Source organism: Liolophura sinensis, chromosome 6, assembly GCF_032854445.1.
Source record: "Liolophura sinensis isolate JHLJ2023 chromosome 6, CUHK_Ljap_v2, whole genome shotgun sequence".
NCBI lineage: Eukaryota > Metazoa > Mollusca > Polyplacophora > Chitonida > Chitonidae > Liolophura > Liolophura sinensis.
This window is the reverse complement of record NC_088300.1, coordinates 27620625-27648221: the sequence shown is the minus strand read 5'-3', so window position 1 is coordinate 27648221 and position 27597 is coordinate 27620625. Positions and strand designations below refer to the sequence as shown.

Below are 27597 nucleotides of genomic sequence, written 5' to 3'. Positions count from 1 at the left end.
GCAGGTGGTTGTGGGTTTCCTCTCCCATGATGCTGACTGTCGTTGTACAAGTGAAATACTCCTGAGTATGGCATAAAACTCTGATCAAACAAAGAAATAAATTGAACCACATTTAACCAAAAATGAGAAAGTGCCATTCTGTTTATGTTGTATTCCATGGGCAGCCATCTCAACTAGCCAAGTCACATTTTGAAGTGGGGAAAAGGGCTGCCTCGCTCTACAGAGAAACCTTATTGTTATCACTGTTATTCCTGCAATGAAATGCCACATATCATAGTGCGTTAATTACCTGCCCTTATCAAACTTTTTTAACTCTTCTAGGAAACCATTGCTCATAAACTTATATGCCATCAACAGTGTTAACTGGATCAGTGTTTGATATAATTGCTTAAATTTCAGGAGGATGCCACCTCAAAGATTAACGCTGGGACTTTTGATAAGGTGGCTATTGATGAAGGTAATCCACAACCATTTTTTTGAAGGAATTAATTAAGAAGCATAGCTGAGAAACAAATTATTTATTTTATCATCTTTGGGTTATATTTACTGTATTGTAATAATTTTATAAAAGCCGTTTTGATACCCTTTAAAGAAGGCCGAGAAAGTGTGTGATAGGATTTGCCTTAAACTATACATGAAACATTAGGTTTCATGAGACATGTGAGGCTGAATTCCACTGAATGTGACTACTGGTAGCACAATCATGACTACAAACTGTAACTTCATTTGAGTACAATGTGGGTTCAGTTAATCAGCATAATGTGTATAACATCAATTTTTCTTATTTTTATTTTTCTTACACTTTATGTCCAAAAAAATAATGATATTAAAGTGCCGATGGCTAGAAAATTATGCTGTTATTTTAAAGACTTCCAGATGTCTACTGACATGTATCTGACAATCAGATGTTCAGTTTTATCCAAGGCTTCCCTTCGACGATCAACTCACTCAAGTCGCCATATTTATAAGACTAACTTTCTGGGACTGGGCTACTTTTTTTTCCCTCCTGATCTTTGATTTACTGTAGTTGTAATACTTTATGTGGAACTGCAAAATGGCTTGTTAAATGTATCAGCTATGAAGCTGAGGGTAGACTTTCACAGATTTATAACTATGTTTTGTGCTTCAATTATTTTCAGCATCTGGGAGGAAGTACAAGTACAACAGTGTTACTGGAGAGTCTGCATGGGCTGACGAACTTGATGACGATGAAACAGAAAATGTACGTTATGGGGAACTCATAGAAGTCTTTCCCACCTTTCAAAAAGTGGTCCATATCTAATTGTACTCCTTTATTTTTCAAAAGAGACTCGCCTATCATTGTTTTAAACATGTTTGTTTTCAAAATTTTACAGCGTCTGTACTATCAACTACCTCATGAAAATTTAAAATCATTTTTCTTTTGATTAATTCCAAAGGCCCAACCTGGTATAGACAGTATGACATCAGTTAAACATGTGAGCAGCAAGTCTTCCTCACACAGCAAGACTTCAGCCCTTAATAGTAAGTGAATTACAATGTACCTGAAAGGAATACCTGAACTGATGAAGGTTTTGATGTTTGTCATGATATTTAGTCATAGGTTGAGTCAGGATCCAAATACATATATCAGCTTTGTCTCATAATTTTAAATCAATGTGTGTAACATTATACATTTTGTCTTTTACATTATCTCTGAAAAATAATAGTGTTAACACATGACTGTTGACATTAATATTACACAACATTAGCATGTATCTACCTAAACTGAAAACAAAGTTCTTCAGAAAGTCTTATTGTACGTCTGTCACCGATATTGTAATGACCCTATCATTGGCTTGTGGAGGAGGGAAGCAATGTGCATCATTTTATTTAACCTGCTTATGTTTGCCAGATCTTTGAGTTATGATAGTTGTAATGCTTCCTTCGTTTGGAATAGCAAAATTGCTTGTCAGATGTTGCAGTTAAGAGGTGTGCTTTGGACTTCAATTATTTTCAGCGTCCGGGAGGAAGTACAAGTACAACAGTGTTACTGGGAAGACTACATGGGATGATGAACCTGACGACGAAACAGAAAATGTATGCAATGAGAAACTCATAAAACTCCTTCCCATCTTTCAAAAAGTGGTCCAAGTCTTGTTGTACTTTTTTGTTTTTTTTTCCTGTATTATGTCACACTTTTGTTTCATGTCTGCTCATAAAACTCTTAGTTAGTATATAAGCATTGTCTTTGTCATTTACCTCATTGTGTAGCTCACCAAGCTCACATTGGATGAGTTTAAACATTGCGAATTGTTGTATTTTTTTGTAAAACATGGACTCGATTCTTTTAACATGTTTGTTTTCATGATTTAACAGTGGCTGTAGTATTGAGTACATTGTTTCATTGTTGTTTAAATCACTTTTCTTTTGATTGATTCGGTAGGCCCAGCCTGGTATAGACAGTATGACATCAGTTAAGCATGTCAACAGTAACCCTTCCTCGCATAGCCGGGCTTCAGCCCATAGTAGTAAGTGAATTACAGTGCACCTGAAATGAATACCTGAACTGACAGAATTTTTGATGTTTGTCTTGATAATTTATCATAAGTTGAGTCAGAATCCAAATACATGTATCAATTTTGTCTCAAAAGTTTGAGTTATTATTGATGAAGATGTTCTGATATATTATAACACACTTTCCAAATTTGCCTTTTCTTTTGACACTCTCATAATCATTTCATTTTACTGCCTCGATATTTAACTATCTTCTCTTTCATTTTTCTGTAAGTAACATTTAAAAAATTTCATTCCACACCGTATTTCACTCAATAGTTATGTATGATGAAAAATGTTGTTGGATAAATACCAGCTTATATGGATTTGTTCACATCAGCCAGTTATTCATTTAATGAACTGTGAATATATGTGTAAGAAGTATGATACAATGGGCTTTTTGTTTTCATAATTGAATATTTGTATGAACAGGTACAAGTAGGACATCAGCACAGTTTCTGAGTGGACTACCAACTGTGGCTGAGGAAGACCAACCCAGCAGTGTGGACACGGATGGAAAAGAACATGCTAAACAAGCTGGAACCTCAGATCAACAGTATTTTATGGTTTGTTATTTAAGATGTTTGAATTAATGTTCCTATCGTTATTAGAGTTCTTTCAAAACATTTTCCTATTTATGCTGCACAGTTAAGCTGTTTCCAGTGTAGACAATTGTACTGATTGAAAATTGTATTTTTGGCTGTAACTGCAAATTAACCATGTAGGTATTACATGTTTAAAGAGATTTGCGGAAGCTAAATAAGTTACTGTTAAATGTTCCATGCATAATAAGCTTCACCTTTGTCTGCATATGATAGCATATACATGAAGTCATAATTTGGATTAATACAGTCATTTCAGATCTGTGCTGTGGGCCTTCTCAGTAAATGGTGGCTGATCCATTCGATGTCGTAATTTGTGATTTTTTTACAGACTTCATCAGTGGTGAACAGTGAAGCAGCAGTTGGACATAATAGAACGTCTCGCCATTCCTGGCATAACCAGAAAAGGGTCATGACAGGTATCAGTAATGTAAACAGGCTGCATGTCTGTATCAGTGAATCCTTAATTTGTTACTATACTTAAATAATCCTTCTGTTAATTGACGCCAGTAGACATTCTTGGTAATGACTACTGCTATGTACACGTACATGTATAAACGTCATTTAAAAGAATTGTTAGTAAGAAGTTATCAAGACAACCTCTGTACAACATATGTACATGTAGAGCAATAAGGTGAGCATTTATTTCTGTAATATTTATTTATTTGATCAGTGTATTACACCATACTTAAGAATATTTCACTTAATATACGATGGTGGTAAGCATTGTGGTGAGAGGAAACCAGTAGATGCTTAGGTATGACCAAAGTGGAAGCCAGCATGAGCAAGCTGAATAAAATATTTGAACTGTGCAATATATCTATATGTACCATGTTTTTGGATTAAAGCTTGTCAGTTTGTCATTGTGAATTCTGCTTTCCTCTTTGTTTTACAGTATCAAATAAATATCAGTATCAAGTAAATTTCCTTGTCTATTTGTTATCCACCCAGAAAAACATGCAAATGAGAACATCTTCACTTAATGGGAAGAAATAAAGTTGCTCTATGCTTATGTAAAAGATATGTTATTAACACTGATTATGTTTTGATATGATAACATGTTGATAAGTAATGTTTGTGCTTTTCAGTATATCCAGCTAAATCCTTGAAAGCATTGTTCACATTAAATTCTCAGTAAATCCTTTACATATTAATTATTTAATTAACTGGAATGTATGAGAATTAGAGGTATTTTCCAAATTAAAAGATAGCTTTGAAATTACCTGACATGCATTCTATACAATCAGTTATTGTATGACACAGGAGCAGGTCAGATGATAAAGAGGAGATCAGGAGATTTCAAAGAAGTAAGGTTTGATAAATTTTAGATAGTTCATTGTGGGAAGTAATATGCATGTTTGTTGCTCATTTTGCCTGATTCCTCAGTGCAGTAAGGTTTTTTGAGGTTTGTTTGAAAAGTAGTTTCCTAATATAAATATTTATTGAAGTCAAAGAAAATAAAAGTGAACATCAGTGGATTTCAGACCATTAAAAACTTTGTCAGATACTGCCTTTTCTTCATTTTGTTTAGATTTTCAGTTAATAAAATGCATCCAGTGGCTAAAATTTATGGTTAGCTTATAATGTTGGATGAAGTAATGTGAAACTGAGGTAATCTAGTCATATAAAAGTTCCTGTGGTGGAAGCCTTTGGCTTGCCTTAACTTGATCCTGTCAGTATCAGGGGAAAAATGCCTGGTCATTGACTCGTTTTTGAGAGCTCAAAATAAAAATGATGACCTCAAATTTATTTATTTTATTGGAGTTTTATGCCGTACTCAAGAATATTTCACTTATACAACGGCGACCATCTTTATGGTGGGAGGAACCGGGCAGAGTCCGGTGAAAACCCACGACCATCTGCAGGTTGCTGATACTGCAGGATACTGGATAAATTCAATGTTTGCTAAGGTCATCACTGTGAAACATTGAAATATCAAACATTTTGTCCCCTGAGTATATGATATTTACTGCTTATATTTCAGAGTGATGCCTCATCAGAAGATAGCAGTTCCTCTGACACTTTTGATAAAGTGGCTGTTGATCCAGGTAATCCACAGTTCTAACATACTTGCATGCCAGAGGGCATTTACATATAGAAGGATTTCTAAAATATAACTGTGAAATGATGATGCACAGAAAGACTCAAGAAGTTGAACACAACTGATATTATTATACCGCCCAAAATGAAATTAGTGTATGTGTCGTCTGTGCGTGGATGAAATTTTGACCATGCATCTCTCCTCCCAAACTACTGTGTGAATTTTAATGAAACTTTCCATACATCTTGCCTACCATCTGAACTTGTGCATGCTTAAGTTTAATAGTGATTAGTTAATTATTTTCATAAAATGCAATTCACAAATGAATGGCTTATGAAACAATCTATATGAAGGCAAACTAAACAACATGACATCCTGTCATTTGTTTTAAGGTTGTTTTAGTTTTCTTCATTTTATTTTTGGAAATGTTGAGGAAGGGAGGGGTGTTGTTTTGGGCACACAAACTCTAATTTCATATATATTTGTGATATATGTGCCATCTTATAATAACAAAGCGTATTTATGCATGTTTTTAGTTAAGTTTTTCCAAAAGGGCGCAAAAGACAATCTGCCTTTCTGGATTCCTTCACTCACTGCTGGAGGAGTCCCAGTAGCAACAGTCAGACAGATGAATTAATGAATAGTTATACTGAGAAGTGTTAGCTCACTATTAGGTAAGGTTCCAAGGACAGACTTTGTTGAAGTAAGTGTGTTATTTTCAGTGTCTGGGAGGAAGTACGAATACAGCAGTACAAGCATGAAAACTAGATGGATTGACACACCTGAGGATAAAATAAAAGATGTATGCAAATGGGTGAATTTGTACATGTGCAGTGTTTATGTGAATTTGCCAAACTTTTGGTGTCACTGTAGAATCAATGTGTTTCTGGGTTTCTAACCAAGGTCAGAATTTTATGTCTCACTTCTTTTACCAAAAAGATTTTATTATACTTGAATTACTTTGAAGTTGTAGTTACAGAATTGCAATTTTTCAATAATTAGAGACGGGGATCAAACATTTAGTACATTATATGCATTTTAATGATTTTGATGAGCAGTTTAAATGTAACTAAATACATGTTGTATTTCCATAGGGTAATTTGTAGTGAGTTGTAGGCATTGAGTGAAATTATTAATTCATTTCACTTGAATGGTTAGCTAACCTGTAGAAAGTACTGTCATGCCATGAGCTGTAATATTGCATTGTTTACCTTTGCTGTCTGTTATGTCTAACAACAACTTTTTATTGTTTTTAGCGACAATTCTCAAGAGAAAAGAGTAGAACAGCACCCGTTGAAAATGTTAGCCCGCATCAGTCATCACAGAGCAGGACTGAAGCTATCTCAGGTAATCAATACAATTTGGAGTAACCTTAATTGATATTGCCAGGGCTTTTTTTTTTTTCAGTGATTGTTCATGTGCACCTCTGTTTAGCGACAATGCTCACCAGAGAGAAGTACGGCACCTGTTAAAAGTGTTAGTTCGCGTCAGTCTTCACCTAGCAGGGCTGAAGTTTTCTCAGGTAAACAGTACAGTTTAGAATATCCAGGTCAGGTGTTATTCTTTATTCAGTGATTATTATGTCCATCCCACCCAATTATTGTACATGCATTGTCCTTCAATGCATTGTCCACCTTACTTACCACTTTTGCTTGATATCTCTTGAACTAATGGGAAATCCTTACATTCTCTGGTTGGTCAAGGTCCTAGTATTTTGACACTGTGGAAGGCAATAACTTCTAATTTAAATTAATCAAAATTGTTTTGAAGCTGAATGACAAGAGCCTTAAGAAGAGATCAGTTGTGGAGTTTATGTCCTGCTCGTTTGTTGTTTTCTATTTTTTATTTTAGTATTTGATAGATAAACATGTCTGAACGATGTCTCCAGAACTGCTAAGATTAGCAGCATTATGGTTGTGTGGATTAATGGAATAAGAATACTTTATACCATGTAAAAGAGACTTTGCTTCATGTGTTTTGAATCTCAACCACCATTTGTTTTGTTTTTCTGTCAACAGCTCAGAAGGGAGCCTTGGAGCGGCCATCTGACGATTCCCACAAAACACATTCAGTAAGATTTGAGTGAAAGGGTCATAGATAAAATATAAAAAAGTGTTATTAAGTTTTTTGTTAATTTCATTCAAGAATTTGGTACTAGTATCTTTTATATGTCAGTTCTACTGAGCCTTGTAGGTACAGCGCAAAACAGTAATGTCAGCTAGTTCTGCTGGAATTTATACTCTTTAGTCATTCATTTCAGCCTCAAACTTATATTGTAACTTTGTTCCTATGCTTTGTTACCTAACTGATCGTCGGAATAGGCAGAATATTTGTATGAAATGAAAGTAATAAGAATTGCATGTTTATGAAACATGCAAAGATATCGACATTAGCAGTGTAATGTCAGGATTATAATTACGATTTAAGTACTTTGACCAGCAGTTTTAGTATAACTACTTGTATGTATATTAAGGTTCATTTTAATAATTTATTGAGAGTTGTAGGAATCAAGTGAGATTATTCACTTCTCAAATTGTAAGGTCTGCTATAATATTAAATCAGGCCACATTCTTGATGAAAAATACTTGAAAAGTGAATTTGCATAATTTACCATACCTGTTGAATCTACTTTGTCAAAAAATAACTTTTTCTTCTGGTTTATAGCGACAGTTCTCGTCAAAAAGAAGTATGGCGTCTTTTGGAAATGTTAGCCCACGTCATTCATCAAAGAGCCAGACTGAAGCTGGATCAGGTAATTAATACAGTTTGGAATATCCTTAACTGGTACGGCCAGCATTTTGTTTTGCTTGTTTTTCAGTGATAGTCAACCCCAGTTATTATATCTACCACCACTAGCAGAACACCCCACCCGCCCATCATACACGCCTACCCGTATACCCCCATTATAGACATACCTGTAATGCCCTTTAATGCATTGTCCACCTTAATAACACCTTCTGGTTAATATCTCGAAAACTGATGGGCAATCCTCACATTGTCTGGTTGGTTCAGGTCTCAGCATTTTGACACTGTGGAGGGCAATAACTTTTAATTACATTCAAATTTTTTTGAAGCTGAATGACAGGGACTTAAGACATGATCAGTTGTGGAGTGTATCTGTCTGAATGATGAGTAGCATTGTCATGATTGTTATGATTGTGTGGAATACCGTGTAAAAGTGACTGCATGCATTTACAATCTTAAATGCCATTTGTTCTTATGTCAACAGCTCAGAAGAGAGCCATGGAGTGGTCATCTGATGATTCCCACAAAACACAATCAGTAAGATTTGAGTGCAAGGGTCTTTGATAAAATACAAGAATGTCTTTTTAAACAAAAACTTTTTGTTAATTTCAGTTTATACACAACAAAACAAAATGAAGTACGTTTTTATTATAGTTGAATAATCTTGGCATGGTCTTAAATACAGTAGACAAGTTGGATCCTCACATGCAGACTGCAACTGGCTAATTGAACCATGTGCTTTGAAAACTTTCCTAGGTTCATTAGGCCACTCTACCCCTATTGGCTGCAACACGCTGCTAGTGAAATATTATTGGCTGAAATTACTGTGAAACTACTGGTTGTTTTAGACAACATCCAGGCTATCTGATTGGTTGAACTAAGGCTACTTTGATTGGCTGGAATTTAATTCACTGCATGCAAGCTGAATCCATTTGTGTGTATAAACTACATTCAGTAAACATTAAATTACATTTAAACATTTAGTACCTTTAGCTTTGATATGTCAGTTCTACTGATTATTGAGTGCGTCGTTAAACACAAATGTCAGCTACTTCTGCTGGAATTTATGTTCTTTAATCATTAATTTCAGCCTCAGTCTTATACTGTAACTTTAGTCCTGTGATTTGTTACCTAATTTTAGAAGGGTCAGATTAATTTGAAGTTGAAGTAGGAATCAAGTGAGACTATTCACTGTCCTCAAATTTTAAGCTCTGCTGTAATATAATATCAGCCCACATATTTAATGCAAGACACCGGAAAAGTGGAGAAAACAATGCCTGTTGGATCTGTTATATTTGAGAATAACTTTTTGTTCTCTCTAGCGACAATCCTCATCAGCTGGAAGTGTTGGCTCACATCATTCCTCACCGAGCAGGGCTGAAGATAGCTTAGGTAATCAGTACAATCTGAAACATTGTCAATCCTGGTGATCAGCATTTTGGTTTCTTTCAGTGATTACCTATGTCTACACCCAGTTATAAACATGTATTGTGGCATCCTTCAGTTCATCATCTCCCTTATTAACCATTTCCATTTGATAATATCTCCAGAACTAATGGGCCAGCCCTCGCGTAATTTGTATTGAAGTTTCCTGATGTTGTCTTAGAGTGGTGATTTCAGGCTGATTGGGATAAAAGGCACCCTCTCTGCACACAGAGCAGAGAAGAACCTACACCTATATACTATGGAACTGACCAGACCTTTTTCATGTCAGTTAGATTAATTCCTATGTGAAACTACTTTTAAGTGTATAAGCTCAGGTTCTCCTTTTATGTAGCTGTCACCCTTTCTGTATTTACAGAGCCTCGTAAGGCAACAAGAAAATTCGAAGGAGAAACGATGGTAATACTACACAATTTTAGTTTTATTTTTAAGAATCTTGTTTGCAAAAGTCCTACTGTTTACAGAGATTTTTTTATTTAATTAGTGTTTTACACTGTACTCAAGAATATTTTACTCATACAACGGCGGGCAATGGTGGGAGAAAAACAGGCAGAGTATGGGGAAACCCAAGATCATCTGCAGGTTCTTGACAGATCTTCCCACTTACGACTGGAGAGGAAGCCAGCATGATCTCACCGTGGCCACAGAGTTCCCCTGTTTACATAGAGAGTCTAAACAGTGAGGGCCTTGGCCGAGTGGTTAAGATGCTTAACTTTCTAGGACACATTGAAGTGGGTTCAAACCCAGCCTTGAATGGCAATTTATAGATTCACGTAATTCCCCCACCGTTTCTGTTTCTGGTGCCTTCATAACAAGCAGTTTAATGTTCCTTGAAGATCAGTTATCTTCCACTAATATTACGTGCATGTATCTGCATGTGTGTCATGTGTGACGTAGTTTTTCTGTAACTTTACTAAGGACGGTATAGTTTACCAAAGACACTCTGGTTTCCTTCACCCATGAAACCAACTGCTATTGTGTAAGTGAAACTTTCTTGTGTATTACATTAATCAACAATCAATCAGTCAAAGTATATTCTGACAAATAAATCAGCATGTGTTATGCCATTAACCTGATATTTTACAAATTATTTTTTGTTAAAAAATATTTGTTTTTCCTCATTAAGGTTTCACGAAATGACAGGGTGACATCTTCAGTTGAACATCGCCATACCTCACAAAGCAAGGCTGTTGTTGGTCTAGGTGAACAAATTTGGAGATTTTTCAAATCATAAACAGTATATTGATTTCAGAGTTTGAATGAAGTGAAATACTTATTAGAACAGAATAATTCCCTGATAAAATAAATGAAAAAGTTGAAGTATCTTGGAAGTCCGTTTTAAGGATAACCCTAGTTTACTGCATTTTTGATAATGTTGTTAAGTATGGCATAAATCCTTTAGTTAAAACTATCCTTAGGTTCAGTTTCAATGCTTAAAAAAAAAGATAACAAATATGACCTTAGTTATTTCAGAAGAGCCATGGGAACAAATCTACATGTAAATGGTCACAGCCATTTTTTTTGTGACCTACTTGGTAACTCTACCATGGGATATGCCTTGTTAGAGAAACTGAAAACATGATGTCACGTCAATCACACGTTACCCACATAGTATTAAAAGGGAAAACAGGGCTTGGGTGACATCAGCAGAGGTGTCTTATTGGCTTACAGAAATAACTTTTGTCTGATTGGCTAAAATTTATAATATTGCGGCACTTTAGATTTTGTAGTGTGCACATTTTATCTCACTCTGAACTATGATGTCTTGGTTATTCTACATCACAAAAAAGTTATGCTTTTGAACATTGTGTAGGATACTTTTATCGATTTTGTCTAATATTGGCAATTCTTTTAAATAGTACTTGTCTGATAATATTTGGATAAAAGCTAAAATCACTATTGTGTGTTGTCTTTGTTTCACAGCGTCAAGCAGAGCAATGGAAAAGATGCCAAATGACTCACGAATGGTAAATTAATATGTTATTCTGTGTATTTTATTCACTTGTCTCACTCAAAGTGATATTTTATTGAAGAGGTGTGAAGAAGTGTCAGTGATGCGCATGTCTACAAAGCTGATATTAGTTATATATTTTAAATATCATTTTTTGTTACTTTGTGAATCTGCTGATTCCTTCCTTTTATTAAAATTTAGTTTAATTTCTTTATTGGTAGCCTTCACCAGGGAAGGAGAGTGTAACATCAGTTGAACATATAATCATCAAGAATTCCCCTGACAGCAGGAGTGAAGCCAGTTCAGGTAATTCAGTTATTAATTCTTTTATGTCCTCTTTTGAAAAGAGGAAGGTATATGGTCATATCTAGAAAACTACAAGATGTGAAATTTGATCATACCTTGAAAACCACGTGTAATTTGAGGAGACTCAAGAAGTAAACAGGTGACATTGTGTAAAGCGACATCTCAAATCAAATTTGAAAACCAGTCCAGTCACTGCCTAGGTCTTTGTTAATGTCTTTGCAATAATTAAATACTCTATACATTGCCCAGTTATAAAATATAAAAAAAAAAACTATTATAAAAGTGAGCAGGTTCATTTTGTATAACCTTAGAGTATTTTAGAGTACAATACCAGTATGAAAACATGCCAGATTTGTACATAAAATTTGCATATTTAATGATTTCCTTCATTTTTATTTGATGTAGGTCAGGTTTTCTGTAATCAGATCATAACTTGAAAATTAATTTGAGGAGAATTTTGAAACTTACAGGTTACATTGTATATGTGTCACCCAAAATCAGATTGAAAAACCAGCCCAGTCAGTCCATAAGTGTGGCATATTTAATAACTTTCATGATTCTCATTGATTGTTGATTTCTGTGCAGTATCTGTGATTTTTGTGTAAATATTTCTCAGTTATTGTAAAGATTTGTGTGCAAGTTCATTTTATATAACCTCAGAATACGTTTAAAGACCATCCAGATCCCGGCACAAGTCTTGCATGATTTCCTGTGTTCTTACTGTTATTATTCAGATCTGCCCAGCACATTTATCAGTTTCTGTGATTCTGTTTGATCACTGTTTTACGTGCAATAATTGTTTAATAATGTTGTCTGATTAAGACAAAATTTGTGTGTAGGTCCTTTCATTTTGTAGGGCCTTTAATATTGTGTGTAAAATCTTTAAAATTTGTAATTTTTTTTTAAAACCCATGCGTGAAGGAGAAAGGGTGTATAGCTTCTTCTCTGGTTCCATGCAGATTAAAGACAAGAATTTTTCACATATAAAATGGCAGCCAGATTTATGTAGGAGGAAACTGGTGCGCCTGGGGGAAGCCTCCCACCTTTGACAAGTACCTGACAAACATTCCCACATATGATGTACAGACAGTAGACGATATTCTTTGAAGGCTATTGGTTTTCAACAATCGTTAGACTTTGCCAATGGCCATCCAAGCCTGTTTATTGTCACCAGGTAATTCCCCATAAACTGTGAAAGTGGGAAAATCGAAAGGTAATTCACAGTCAAAAAAAAAAAAACAAAAACTGACTGACTTTTGTTAGGTACCTTAAATCCCCCTGAGCCGCGGCCAACTGAGCAAGAGCTGGATTTGAAGACAACGCCTAATCATTGGTTAAGGGCGTGATGATCATTTGTACCAAGACTTTGACCATCTGAGATCCCTGAAATATAATTACATGCTGTGCATCAACAATGAAGTTCATAATATTTTCATCAGACAATAAAAAGACTCATTTACAATGTTCTCTGGTCTATCATGAGATATTCACTACTACTGTGCTAATATACTTTATTATAAGATGCACTAGGTTTTTGCTGACACATTTAGTTCTTATTTTCTCCTTTCTCAGTTCTAAGTCAATACAGTAATACAACTCCAATACAGTTCCAGGAAGCACGCCAGGTAATCTCAGCCAGTAGATAATAATTGAAACATAAGATTGTAACTAAAGATGTTCTGAGAAATTGAATACTGCTGAAGAATATGTTTCTCTGTCCAGGTCAACAAGAGCCTTGTTTATTTTAAAGAAACTTTAATCTTCTGTGGGATTTGGTCATAAACTACATATTTGCGGTAGTAAGTTTTCAGAAAGTCATGCTTTATTTAAGGAGTAACTCTGCAAAACTCTTGTAGGTCTTACATGTAGGACCTTGAATTTTTGGGTACAAGTACATCAGTGGTGTCGACAAATCACAAACAATATACATATATAGCAACATTTCCAACTCCTGGCAGTGCAATAAGCTTTCCCGCTATATTGTAAATGTTTTGATGACAGGGCTCACCAACAAGGAGTAGTGTGACGTCCATTGGGTTTATAAGCAACCGCCATGCTTCAGAGTCTTTTGATAAGATGGCCACTGACCCAGGTAATTTATATCTTGTACTTACCTATCAAGATTTCAGTTATTAAATATTTGGTTGGTTTTTGTTTTGGTTTCTCCTTGGTTCAGTTCATATTGTTTTTTATTGCTTTTTAGTTTTGAAAATCAACAATTATGCAAGCTTTCTAAACTGTCTGCAAGGATGCTCATTATTTAATATATTATTTCCTTCTTTTTTTTTTTTCTTTTTTTTGACATTTCACTTTAGCCAGAGTCTCATGAGTGGCTCGCGAAGACAAAACGTTATAGAGTAGTGCAAACCTTGTCACTTTATATAGCTGTGTTACAAGGCATATGTCCAAAACATTTAAGTATTGAAGGGAAACTCCAAAAGCAGGCAAAAACAGAATATTAGTTTGAAAGTTTTGTCGTATTTTTAAGTTAATGTATTATTTTATAAACATAAATGCAATGTTTAGTAGGTTCCGGAAAGGTGGGTGTACTTATAGTCTTTGTTATTGTATAACACATGTTTTGGAAAGGCCATTGTCCTGTCTTGATTCGTGTGAACCAAGAAATAAAATCTTTGCAATGAAAGCAAGTGTTTCTTGTTGGTGATATAAAAATCCCTGTTCCATTGTATAGCCCTTGGTATTTTCATACCACCTGTGTATGCAGTCAAAAAGGTTTACAGGTTCGTCAAGTGAGAATCTGCCAAAATATCAGTGAATCTAAAATTGCATACCAGAGTGTTCAAATTATTGCTTCACAAAACAGGCTTACTTATGATTTTCTTTTACGGCAGAAGCCGAGTTTAGGCCTAATCCTTCCTCCTTTCTGTTTTGGTTTGTGGTAACCATTTCTTTGACGCACATTTTCAGAACTAACTCTAAGAAATGAACTAACTTAACACTATAACCTTGCACACTCGTTCAATTTTTTGAATGGGCGGTCAGTTTCATGTTTTGTGACCTGCCTGTGCAGGGCTGGCAACTGCACAGGTAAGTTCTGCAAATCATGCTGGGGGCTTTTTCCTTAAAAATGTCTTAACTTAAAAATGGCCAAGGGTGTTAAGCCAGTTTTTCAAAGCTCTCCTTAAATCCTTAGATCTAAATGAAAAAAAAACACAACAGGTAAACGTGCTGACATGCAAGCAATAACAAAATGAGTGTTGGCAAAAAGCAATAACAGAAGCAAATCTTCTCATATTTTCTTTGGTGAAACATAATATTATACACCGTAATTCTTCAACAGTTTCACATGTTTGCAAGGTGTTTATTCAAGCATATTCTGAAAGCACTCTTCTATGCAGACTGATAAAATTATACATTTTTATGAAGCTGGCCAACCAGACCAGTGTGGTTTTGGGTGCATAATTCACACTGAAAGTTGCTCTTATTGATGTATTGATTGCATCTGTGACTTTTGTGTTAAGAATTTATTTTTTCCAAGAGAAAGATTGGGAGAGCCAAATTCCCTTCGCAGTTTCAGGTCAAATGTACAAGTATAGTACTCGGAGTTTGAGGACTAAATGGATGGAAAGTCCATATGGTGGCCCAATCATATCTGATGATTTTCAGCAGGTTATTCCAATAGAGGTATTGTGCTTGCTGTTTTATAGTCAGTGTCTTCCATTTAACCATGTGTTTTGTTTAATACATACATATACCATTGATTTCAAGTAGATCAACTTTTAATCACCTGCTATGGAAAGTTTTATTATACTAAATCAAAATGTTAATTATTTTCACTTCAGGTTGTACTATGTTAATGTAATATGTACTGCGATTGTATTAGAAGACTAAATCTGATAAAATACCAATTTATATGTCACATATTGAAGTAAAATTCATGCCAGAATTTTATAGAATCTGGTTAGTAAAACTGATTGGCACACTATGGACAAAAAAAAAATAAAAGCCTGAGTAATTTACAGGTAAAATAATAACACAGAGTCTTTTGTTGCCTACAGGCTAGTGATGGAGAAGAATCAGGTGAAGTGTCAGAAGGAAGTAGAAACTCAGTAAGTCCTACATGTAAAAGTGATAAGTACCTGTCATTGTACAACTCCATACACAATTATCCACAAGTGTATATAGGATTATACTATCTCACATGTTACAGGTACCGGCAGTGATCATTTATGCCTGTAGATATTAAAGTTAAGATCTTAATAAAGGTTATCTGCAAATTTAAATTTTGTTTTGTCCAACTGAGGGTCTGCACTGGGCCTGTATGTATGTAATTACTCGTAATATATTTTTCATTTTATACAAAATTTATGTGGTTTTCTTTTTTGCATGCCTCTATAAAGTAAGTGAGAAAAAATTGTAAGAATAGGTGATGCTACCATTTCAAAAGTTTTGTTACATACTTGTAAACACACACATGTATATTTATCTTTCAGGTGCCACTAACCAGTGCAGGAGACATATCTGAAACTTCTATCTCATCTACCAGTCAAGAGAAGGTAAGTGGGATTGCTACATTGACACTCAGAGCCATTTCTCTCCGTAAAGATGGCGTTTTCTTATCAGCCTTTAATTCAGCAGAAAGACTTGACTTTTTTGCTTTAATTGTTTAGTATGTTTATTCAGGATGGTTTCCTGTTGGAAATATAGTGCATTTTCTCTTGTTATCTGGTATTTCTTTGATGGTGGGGGTGGGGATGTTTTATTTTTCAATAATGATGTTATAGAGTGTTAATAATTTCTGAAAGTAAACCGTTAGTGTTTGTCTTTATAATAATTGCAGGTGGATGAAAACAATACAGAAAAGGAGAAAGAACGGCCCTTGGAAACTACTGCAGATAAGGTGACTTTAATAACATGTACATATGACAGATGTCCATGGGTTGGGTCACAGCTTTCCCGTTAAGACTTTTGTCTTTCAGTTGCACATATTTTTTCGGTTCAGTTTCATTTTTGGTCAGGGAATTATAGTTTTTCCTCTTCTTCTAGTGTTGTGCTGGGCTCAGGATTACAAATGTGTTATAATCACATGTTAGTCTTAGTCTTAAATGATCAATACACTTCAATACTGTGCTAAACTTATGACTTACAGTAAGAGTTTTTATTTAAAACTGAGAGTGGTGTTGAACTCTCATGACAAATACTGGAAAAAAAGAAGTTAGCATTTAAGTTCAGATATAGGTTTGATACTTTTTATGAATCTCAGACAGCTTGCAGGTGTCTGGTGCAGTGAAATGCCAGAAATGTGAAAAGAGGGTTTCCAAACATTCTTTTTAAGGCCATTTTGTTATAGCAGGATGTCCAGATTTTGTTTCCTCCTGTTTCTCTCATGTTAAAAGTTCTGAAAAGAGAGTGTCCAAATAGCAGCAGGTAGCTGGCTAACCCTGTTGTCTTATGGCAAATACTTGTAGCAATTGACGGTGCTCGTATGGCTGCACTCATATAGATGATCTGATATGAAGTCCACTGGATGTAAGTGTTTTCATGATCAGATGAGTGAAATGCTTGCTTTTAGTTTGTAAACAATTAATTCGAAATAATTTGTGATGTTTTTTAATATTTACTAGACAACTTTTGAAACATTAGGCTGTGCAATGTGTGTAGGCATTGTGTTAGACCAAACTGAATCTCTTTCTAAGGATCGGGGTCCTCTTTCACAAAACTTTATAAATCCATTTTTTGTAACTTCTCATAAATGATGTTGCCTTAATGCACTATAACCTGGAAATGTGACTGATGAACGTTGTGAAAGTAATCTCAGGAATCGGTGGTATTAAGGAAGTTGCTCTTGATGTGTTGCTGTAGCCTTTCATTAGAATGATTCATAAGGTTTAAACTCAAATCATCACCACCATCCAATCAGAAAAAAAAAAAGAACAAAAAAAGTTGCTTTCTCCTCCCAGAAAGGCAATACTTATAAATGTGATCTGTATTTCACTTGCAGGATGATGATTCTGGTGCAGAGTTCAATGAGGATGAAGTAAGTACACCATCACAGCTTAAGAAGTAAAACTAAATTATTAATTCTTCAACATCTGCCTGTAATTAGGTAGGTGAATTAGTTTTACTGAAAGTAATATAAAGATGTTGCACATTGATAGTGAAAATTATACTTCAATGATCTATTGTGGAATTTTCTGGGAGCTGAGAAAATAACTTGTATGGTTACACAAACCACCATAATTAAAAGTCCTAATTAAAAGTCCTTTACACCAATGCATTACTTATAAATGTGAGCTGTATTTCACTTGCAGGATGATGATTCTGATGAGGCATCCAATGAGGGTGAAGTAAGTAAGAAACAATCGTGGGTAAAGACGTAAAACTAAATTTTTAGTTCTGTATATGTTTAAAATGACATGATAATATTGCTCTTGACAAGTTTAAGTTTACTGATGTCATATGAATGAATTTTTTTGTCCAGTTCTGCTGTAATAGAACTTACAGTGTTAGGACAGCTTTGACACAGAATGACTCATATGGTCACTTCAAAAGGTGAGTTTTTTTCAGCTGTTGCATGTATATGGTATATAACTGGGTATTGGTTTAATATGTGTTCATTTCATTTTGGGAAAGCAAAAGAAAATAATTAGTAAAATGTGAAATAAATGTTTATATTTCCAAATACTTTCACATAAAAATAACGAGCAATTCCCATTATTTATTTTTACACTAAGCTTTGTTTCACTTGCAGTCTGATGAATCTGGTGAGTCCAATGATGATGAAGTAAGTAAAGAAATAAACTTAAATGGTTGTAGAATTGATTCTGATTGCCTAGTCTGGGAGATTGGCAAGTTCAGGCCATATATGATTCTTGCCTAAGCTAAGTTTGGGGTATGGTTCATTTTAGGGTGCAAGATTTAACCCAGGAAACCCTATCTCCACTGTCAGCCAATCAGCATCAGTTGTATATTACTTTAAGAAATAAAACAAAAGTACGTGTATAAATCATGTTAATTCTGTCACATTTGTTAAGGCAGCTGTGTATAAAGTTTTGTCGATAGTAGTGTATTATGACTGTTTAGTTTAAATAATTTCCATAAGCCAAAGGCCAAGGTAGTTGATAACTTTACCCTTGCAGAAAGACCAATGTTTTGGGGATTCAAAATGACCAGGAAACATGTTTGTGATTGATTAAGATACGAACCCTGGCAACAGGAAATTCAAACCAGCTGACTTAACAGATTATTTTCTCCAGTCAGAATAATAAAAGTGCTTTTTCCTTACTTACAGTCTGTGTATAACTTGAAACAGGGTGAGAATTTGGTAGAAAGCACTGTGTACTAGAAGTAATCTTGTTTAAAATGTTAATGGCATACAAGCCCATGAATTTTACTTTTTTTGAAGAGTTAATAAAATTTCAGCAATGCAGGCATCAGGCCATGGCATGCAGCAATGGGGAAATCTCGATTTATGCAAATATTTTGATTAGTTTACATTTACTGTATCATGGTCATCTGAAAATAGTTTCCCAAAAAGCCATTTAGAGTAGTTGGGTCATTGTTTTAGAATATAGCCCAAATAATTACCTTTCATAAAACACCTGCCTCATCTCATGGGTGTGAGTATAATATTTACAGAACGGAACTTGTTGAGCTGCTCTTAGTAAATACAGAAAATTTTGTTCCATTAGTTAATGAAGATGTTTTGCCAGAAATCTCTGCCATAGCTTCTGTAAAGTAAATTGAATATTTCACTTGCAGGATGGCAATTCTGAAGAGTCCAGTGAAGATGAAGTAAGTATAAAATCACAGCTATGAAAATGCTAGTGTGGCCATTTGCAGAGTTTAATGTTCGTTGAATTTTATTTACACATCATTGCTTCGCAATTTTCATTTTTCTGTTCATTTCTATTTTAGCTTGCCTGTACAAAGTACAAACGTAGCTTATGTTATATTCTGAGCGTTGGTGTAGGCGTCAGCATCCAATAACAGGGAAAGCAATGTTAAACAAAATGTTAGGGGTGGTATCATTATCGTTGAGATAGGGTTTGCACACATGTAGAGCACGTACAATAATGCTAGGGGGCAATTCCATCGGTGATTTGGTGTGTACATGTTATATACCATAAATTACTGAATTCCTGACTTCATGAATTGTGTATTTGAATCAATAATAAACCAACTGTTAGGGGTGGTATCTCAAAAAGTACTGCATGGTTTACACATATGTAGAATATAATGGCGTGATGGTGAAATTTCATCCTTGATTCCGTGTGTACATGATAAATATCATAAATTACTAAATTATTGACAGTGTATGTGTATTAGAATCAAAGCTAAACAAAAAGTTAGGGGTGGTATCCAAAAAAGTACAGCATACTGGATGTAATCAGCTCAGGGTTTGCACATATGTAGAGCAAAATAGGGCAAGGGCGATATTCCATCCTTGAATGGATATGTACATATTAAATACCATAAATTACTGAATTCCTGATTTAGTGTATTGTGTATTATAATCAAAGTTAAACCAAATGGGGGCCTCGGTGGCTCAGTTGGTTAGCGCACTAGCGCAGTTTAATGTCCTAGGAGCCTCTCACCAATGCAGTCGCTGTGAGTTCAAGCCCAGCTCATGCTGGCTTTCCCTGCGGATGGTCGTGGGTTTTCCACTCATTTGTTTTGTAAATTAATTAATTTGTTTGTCTCCTAGAGGCGACTCTACCTAATCTAAGTTGTTTTTTCTGTTTTATTTTTTCTTTGACAGGTTTCACCAGAAAGGAACGTTATGACAGCTGTTAAATATATAGGTGATCAACATTCTGCACACAGCCTGATAGCATCTGTTACAGGTAACTTATGCATGTATCAGGAGCATGTTTGTTGTTGATAGAAGCAAGAACATTAGACTGAATTGAAAACTACCTTTCCTCAAGTTGGAAATAATGTTCATATAATGTCGTTGTTATCTCTCCCTTTGCCTATAAGGTCTTACGTACATCATGTTAACATTTTAAAACGTGGGCTAACATCACAGTGCCTCTGGTCCTCCTCTGGGATGTTCTTGTATATTTGTGATCCACCTAGAAAAACATGCAGATGAGAACATCTCGCTTAAAAGGATGTGTTGTGTTGGTCAGTATTTTTTGTACTTTTAAATATCCTACTAAATCCTATAAAGCATTGTTCGCGGTAAATTCTTTATACATTAATTTTGGAACTAACAGGAATATAATAAACGTAGAGGTAATTTCCAAATTAATAGATGGCTTTGAAATTACCAGACATGCGTTCTATACAATCAGTTATTGTATTACACAGGAGCAGGTCAGGTGATGAAGAGGACATCAGGAGATTTCAGAGAAGTAAGGTTTGATAAATTTTAGATTGTTCCCTGTGGAAGGAATATGCATGTTTATCACTGATTTTGTCTGATTCTGAGAGCTTTTTTTTTTGTCACAGTAATGTTTTTAGAGGTTTATTTGGAAAGCTGCAAAAGTAAAATTTTATGACCTTTGTTTGCCTCTGATAAATGCACTTTTTGTGCAAATTTTGAGGGCAAATACAGTAATCCATGTGCTCAGTTTGTGAAGTTTTCCAAAACTGTTGCCTAGTTAGTTTCTTTTAATAAATATTTATTAAAGTGAAGGAAATATAAAGTGCATATTGGTTGATTTCAGACAACTAAAGAGCTATGTCAGATACTCTCTTAATTTTTTTAGATTTTCACTTAATGCAATGCATTCAATTGCTTAAATTTAGGGTTAGCTTATAATGTTGATAATATGGGATGAAGTAATGTGAAACTGAGGTAATCTAGTCATATAAAAATTTCTGTGGTGGAAACCTTTTGCTTGCCTTAACTTGATCCTGTCAGTATCAGGGGAAAAAATGCCTGGTCATTGACTCGTTTTTAAGAGCTCAAAATAAAAATTAACCCCAGATCATTGTGAGATCACCTGTAATCAGGTAACTATTAATCATTTAAGGCACATAAAGGATTTATTTACTGGATTGGTGTTTTACACTGTACTCAAGAATATTTCATTTATACAATGGCGACCAGCATTGTGGTGGGAGGAAACGGTGCAGAGTCCGGGACATAAAAAATTTTTTGTTGTTATTTATCCACATCCATATTGTGCTACAATGTTTCTAAATGCAATCAAATACATTTCACAGCTTTAAAGTATACTGGATGACCTCGGTGTTTGTCATGGCCATCACTCTTGAGCCTGGAATAGCAAACATTTTGAGCCCTGAATATATAGTATGACTGCTTATATTTCAGGATGATGTCTCACCAGAAGACCATAATTCTACTGGAACATTTGATGAAGTTGCTGCTGATCCAGGTATATCATCACCATAACCTACATGTGTGCCAGGAGGGATATTTTTACATATCCAGACAGGCTTCCTTGGTTATTAGGTGCCAACACGCCACAATAACCCAGGGGCTGCTGAGAGTTTGTCTGGGTCACTCTGGCTTCTTCTCCAGCTGTTCGTGGGAAGGCCTGTCAGCAATCTGTAGATGGTTATGGGTTTCCCCGGGATCTACCCGGTTTCCTTCCTGGCTGCCGTCATAAAAGTGAATTGCTCATCAGTATGGCGTAAACCACCAATCAAATAAATAAATCACATGAATAACCATATCAAGGCTGATTTCTACTGATAGTGACAAGCACAACCTTGAGTGCAAAACAAATCAGCATTTGAGTGGAATGCTGCCTTCTTGAATTAGCACATTTGCAACTTGACACTACACAGTGTACAATTTATACTGGCTACAGCATGTACATGTACAGAGTTACTAAAGTGTATATTAACAACATGTTCACATAAAACAATGTTTACCATATATTTATAATAAAGTATGCAATATATAGAATAGATGCCAAAAAAATGTTCATTATGTATCTGCATATAAATACTGATAGCTCATCTCTTTTCAGACAATTTAATAATGCTGTCATCTATTTATGGAGGGTTAGTTGGTGGAAATTGGCTGCAGTTGTTAATGTACTCTCTCATGTTTGTGTTTCTTTACTTATAAACTTGAATTTTAAGTTTTACCAGTTTCATTAAGCCACTGTTGTCAAATATATTAGCTAAGGATACAAGGACTATTGTGAACTATTAAAATTTGGTGCTATTTTCAGTGTCTGTGAGAAATGACAAATACAGCAGTACAATCACAAAATTGAGCAGGATCAGCAATCTGGAGGATGAAATAGAAGATGTATGTAAATGGGTGAATTTATGCATGTAGTTTTGAATTGATATATATTTATACATGTAGTTTTGAATTGATATATATTCATACCCTGAAGTTATGATGTTGTGAATTGAAATCTGTGCTTTTTACAGTTGGTTGAAGGTGAGGATTTCATATCTGAAAATTTAATTTACTTTAATGTTGAAGTCACAGAAGTGAAGTGCATGTTTTAATAATTGCAAAGAAAAGGGTATCGAAATTCAGTAGATTATATTCATTTTAATTATTTTGATGAGCAATTTAAATACAACTATATACATGTTCTTGTTCAGTAGGGTAATTTGTGGCAAGTTGTAGGCATTGGTAGGGAGACTATTACTTCATTTTACTTGAATGTTTAGCTAACATGTAGAAAGTACTGTCATGGCAGAAAGTAATGCCATGAGTGAGAGTGTTCAATAAGAGTGAAAACAATGATTGTGGCGATAGTTTGAAAGTACTGCATGTATAAACAGAGACGGCATTTCAGAAACTGTGTGAGTTCATGCAGGTTGAGACGAGACAGGGCAGGGGCTCTCGTGAACAATCGTAGCTGAAAGGCAGAATTTTATTGAGCAACAGACACAGCTGTGCGAGATGTGTATTCAGTCTTGCAACTACCATAAAATCTTGACTTCCAGCTGCAATAGTTTGCAAGAGCTTCCATCCAGTCTTCTACCTATCTGCATGAGCTCGTGAGACTCCTGTAATGTCTACTCAGCTTCTTAAGCTCAGGTTTGGGACATATGTGCATATCAGTGACTAAATTACAGCATTAATGATTTACTTTTGTGTATTGGAAACAATGTTAAACTAAGTGTTACGGGAGACATCTCAAAAAGTACTGCACGTATTTGGTAGATGCCCCAGCGTTGATGTCCTGCAGATGTCCAATGTGCTATGTGAATATTAATTACTGTAATTTACAACATTCATGACTTACCTTTGGTGTATTGGAGACAATGTTAAACTAAGTGTTACAGGAGTAACAAAGTGTACTGCATGTACAGTATATTAGGTAGATGTACCATCATTGATGTCCTGCAGATGTGCTAATTATACACCAAATTACCAGATGCATATCTCTTTTGTATATTACAATCCATGCTATGGTGAATATTTAAGTGCTTCGTGTATTGAGCTGAAGTTTGGCGTTCATGTGTCACCTACAGGAGAGTGCTTTGATAGCCTGACAATGGTCCGCTGTAATAAAAAAATACCTGGCTACAGGTGTACCACATTTACAAGCAAACACCTGGCAAGATTTGTATTGTTTACCTGTGCCCTTTGCAGCCTGTTATGTCTTACGAGAACTTTTCTTGTTTGTAGAGACATTTCTCAGCAGAAAGGGGTAGAGCAGCACCAGTTGAAAATGTTAGCCCACATCAGTCATCATCGACAAGAGCTGAAGCTATTTCAGGTAATCAGTACTATTTGGAGTATCCTTAATTGACATGGTCATGTTTTTTTTTCAGCGATTGTTTATGTGTACCCCCCAAACTAAAAACACTCATTTATTATGTTTGTGCTGTCATTGTCCTTCATTTTCCAAAACTTGGCTGCCCATGGTTAATATCTTAACCACCATTTGTTTTTCTCTCTGCCAGCAGCTCAGAAGAGAGCCATGGAGCGGTCATCTGATTATTCCCACAAAACACAGTCGGTAAGATTTGAGTGAAAACATGATAAACAAAATGAAAGAAAAAAAAAGAGTATTTTTTTTATATTTTCACTTTAACAGAAAGGTCTGCGGGGTTGTGTGAATCAAAGGAGATAATTTACTCTCTTAAGCTTTTAATGTCTGCTATAAAGTAAAATATCAGACCATATTTAATGAGAAACACCCAAGAAAGGGATTTGCATCGTGCACTGATGGTCCATTCAATCTGTTATGTCTCAAGACAATGTTTTCTTCTCTTTAGCGACAATTGTCATTGGAAAGAGGTAGTATGGCACCTGTTGGAAATGTAAGCCCACGTCAGTCATCTCAGAGCAGGGCTGAAGCTATCTCAGGTAATCAGTGGTGTTGGGAGTAGTGAGAGTAGTAGCAATGTTATGATTGTGCGGAATTAAAGAATAAACATTGTCTATACCATGTAAAAGTGACTCTGCTCCCTGTATTTAAATCTTGGTAATAACCATCATATGTTTTTCTCTCTGTCAACAGCCCTGAAAAAAAATCTGGAACGATCATTTCATGGTTACCAGAAAACACAATCGGTGAGATTTGAGTGAAAGGAAAAATCTCGAATTTAAGTGTTATTTAAAAAACTTTCTTTTGTTTATGTCAGTTAAAGATTTGGTACCAAGATACTGTTACACATCATTTCTACTGAAATATATAGTCATTTGTTCATCATGGCCTCATATATTGTAAATTTATTCCTGTGCTTTGTTACATGTATATAACTGACTTTAGAATTGTCAAATTACTATGAAGTTAAAGTAACAAGAATTGTAATGTTTATGAAACATACAAATTAAACATATCACAAATTAAGAGGATTATATATTAATTACCATGAGCAGTAGTTTAAATATGACTATGTTTATAAATGTCTAGTTCATTTTAATAAGGAAATTTATGGTTAGCTGTAGGGAAGAAGTAAATTTATTCACACCTCCAAAATGTTAAGGTGCACTGTAATATAAAATTTATGTCAGCCAACATTTAGAAACACCCGTCACCCGGATTTCTACGATATTGACTGATGCCTCATACAATGTATTATGTCTAAAAACAACTTTTTCTTGTTTTTAGGGACAATTCTCATTAGAAAGGAGTAATACTGCATCATTTCAAAGTCTAAGCCTGCACCATGCCTCACAGAGCAGGGATGAAGCTATCTCAGGTAATTAATACAGTTTGGAATATCCTCCTTCAGCTTGATTGATATGGTCTGCATTTTTCTTGTTTCATTGATCAGTGATGTCATTTTCTTCAGCAGATATCACATGCATGTACACGTACAACAGCCACCTATCTGAGTGTTGTAATGCCGTTATCTTCATTCTTTGTTTGAGTGTGGTTGTGATTCTTTGGACGTGATATTGAATTTATAATACATTTATTTAACAGCCATAAAGCATTAAGTTAAGGGTTGGGAATTAAGGAGCGAGTGTGGAAATGGTTTGGATATGTTTAGCCGTGTGGAGAATTAGATTTTTAAATTGTGATTGTTCCTCATCCTCGTGTGTCAAACGTGAGCCGAGCCGGCGAGTTGGGCAAATAGTGTTGCTTGCATTATTGTTCAACAAGATCATATAGGCTTTATAGTGAAAAATAAATGTGAATCATACTTTAAGATCATCTGCCATAGAACTGTTTCATGCAAACAGTGTAGACATGAAACTTGAGCCATGTTTTTTTATGGTAGCCTTGTAAAGGGTGGTAAATCCAACAGCTCAACTCGATGATTAACTGCTAAATTACCTCCCTTGAAAAAAAAAATCATTTTTTTTCTTTTAGGTTGTAGATACAGGGATGATGAAGTACTGTTATGAGATTTTGTATGGGCAACTTTTTTGGGAAAAATATGTGTTGTTAAAATGTTTGTGTGAATATCCCCAGAAAAGGGTTAAAAGTTGAATGGAAATGTTGGAGAGAAAATGCTGGTACAGACCTGTGATGCTGTAATCATTATTTCCTCCATTAGGTCTCACAGAATCACTCTAACCACATCTACTTGAAGAGTGTGTCAAATAATTAATTGAAGACCATTTGTCTTTCCCCATTGGTCAGTAGTTAACCATCAGATCCTCCACATTTTTCTCCACTTGTAAATTGGACTGGCATAACGGGAGTGAAAAGTTCTTCAATGTGACATTAAACAAAATAGATTATGCATCAGTACTCTTTGTAAGTGGTTTTGCCTCTGGAGCCCAGCCTTTTGGGATGGGAAAGGGACATGCATGTTGTGTGTTTGTGTTGTCCATTATCCTTGAGTTGCACTGTTATAAATGCGTGGAATAAATAACGGAATAAGTACTTTCTACACCATATGAAAAGACATGGCTGGCCATATTTTATATCTTAACCTTCATTTTTCTCTGCCAACAGCTCAGAAGAGAGCCTTGGAGCGGTTATCTGATGATTCCCACAAAACACAATCAGTAAGATTTGAGTAAAAGCATTGTAAAGAAAATATAAGAAAATTTAAAAAAAATATGATTTTTTGGTTATTTTCACTTTGACAGAAAGTTCTGTCGATCGAATGAGATAATTCACTCTCTTAAGCTTTTAATGTCTGCTGTAATGTAAAATATCAGACCATATTTAGTGAGAAACACCCAAGAAAGGGATTTGCATCGTGCACTGATGGTCCATTCAGTCTGCTATGCCTCAAGCCAATTTTCTTCTCTTTAGCGACAATTGTCATTGGAAAGAAGTAGTATGGCACGTGTTGGAAATGTAAGCCCACGTCAGTCATCTCAGAGCAGGGCTGAAGCTATCTCAGGTAATCAGTGGTGTTGGGAGTAGTGAGAGTAGTAGCAAATTGTGCGGAATTAAAGAATAAAAATTGTCTATACCATGTAAAAGTGACGTGGTTGCCGTATTTAAAACCTTGCTAATATGAACCACCATTTGTTTTTCTCTCTGTCAAGAGCATGTCATGTTTTGGGGGCAGATATGTCATGCTTGTACTGCTAGAAAAACCACCTGTGAGAATGATGTTATGCGGTCACCTTCAATCCTTTATTGTGTGTGATTGTAGTTCTTTAGACATGATATCTAATTTATAATCCATTTGTGTAGCAGCCATAAAGCATTAAGTTAGGGGTC

At 35.1% G+C, this 27597-nt stretch overlaps 1 protein-coding gene across 1 annotated transcript in view; it reads left to right on the top strand.

Annotated features, from left to right (window-relative positions):
* LOC135467066 (clumping factor A-like) overlaps positions 1-27597 on the top strand; it is a 74099-nt gene that overhangs the window by 16205 nt on the left and 30297 nt on the right. The window contains exons 16-49 of the mRNA XM_064744826.1: positions 400-457; positions 1140-1222; positions 1419-1503; positions 1979-2058; positions 2405-2489; positions 2947-3080; positions 3448-3535; positions 4380-4423; positions 5101-5164; positions 5880-5959; positions 6414-6504; positions 7176-7228; positions 7822-7909; positions 8387-8439; positions 9225-9294; positions 11269-11312; positions 11518-11602; positions 13175-13227; positions 13604-13694; positions 15135-15247; positions 15622-15672; positions 16057-16119; positions 16404-16463; positions 17565-17600; positions 17875-17910; positions 18315-18347; positions 19325-19357; positions 20325-20409; positions 20879-20922; positions 21849-21912; positions 22720-22799; positions 24144-24234; positions 24422-24477; positions 27181-27271. Of these exons, the coding sequence (XP_064600896.1) occupies positions 400-457; positions 1140-1222; positions 1419-1503; positions 1979-2058; positions 2405-2489; positions 2947-3080; positions 3448-3535; positions 4380-4423; positions 5101-5164; positions 5880-5959; positions 6414-6504; positions 7176-7228; positions 7822-7909; positions 8387-8439; positions 9225-9294; positions 11269-11312; positions 11518-11602; positions 13175-13227; positions 13604-13694; positions 15135-15247; positions 15622-15672; positions 16057-16119; positions 16404-16463; positions 17565-17600; positions 17875-17910; positions 18315-18347; positions 19325-19357; positions 20325-20409; positions 20879-20922; positions 21849-21912; positions 22720-22799; positions 24144-24234; positions 24422-24477; positions 27181-27271 (2365 nt within the window). The remainder of the gene's footprint in view (positions 1-399; positions 458-1139; positions 1223-1418; positions 1504-1978; positions 2059-2404; positions 2490-2946; positions 3081-3447; positions 3536-4379; positions 4424-5100; positions 5165-5879; positions 5960-6413; positions 6505-7175; positions 7229-7821; positions 7910-8386; positions 8440-9224; positions 9295-11268; positions 11313-11517; positions 11603-13174; positions 13228-13603; positions 13695-15134; positions 15248-15621; positions 15673-16056; positions 16120-16403; positions 16464-17564; positions 17601-17874; positions 17911-18314; positions 18348-19324; positions 19358-20324; positions 20410-20878; positions 20923-21848; positions 21913-22719; positions 22800-24143; positions 24235-24421; positions 24478-27180; positions 27272-27597) is intronic.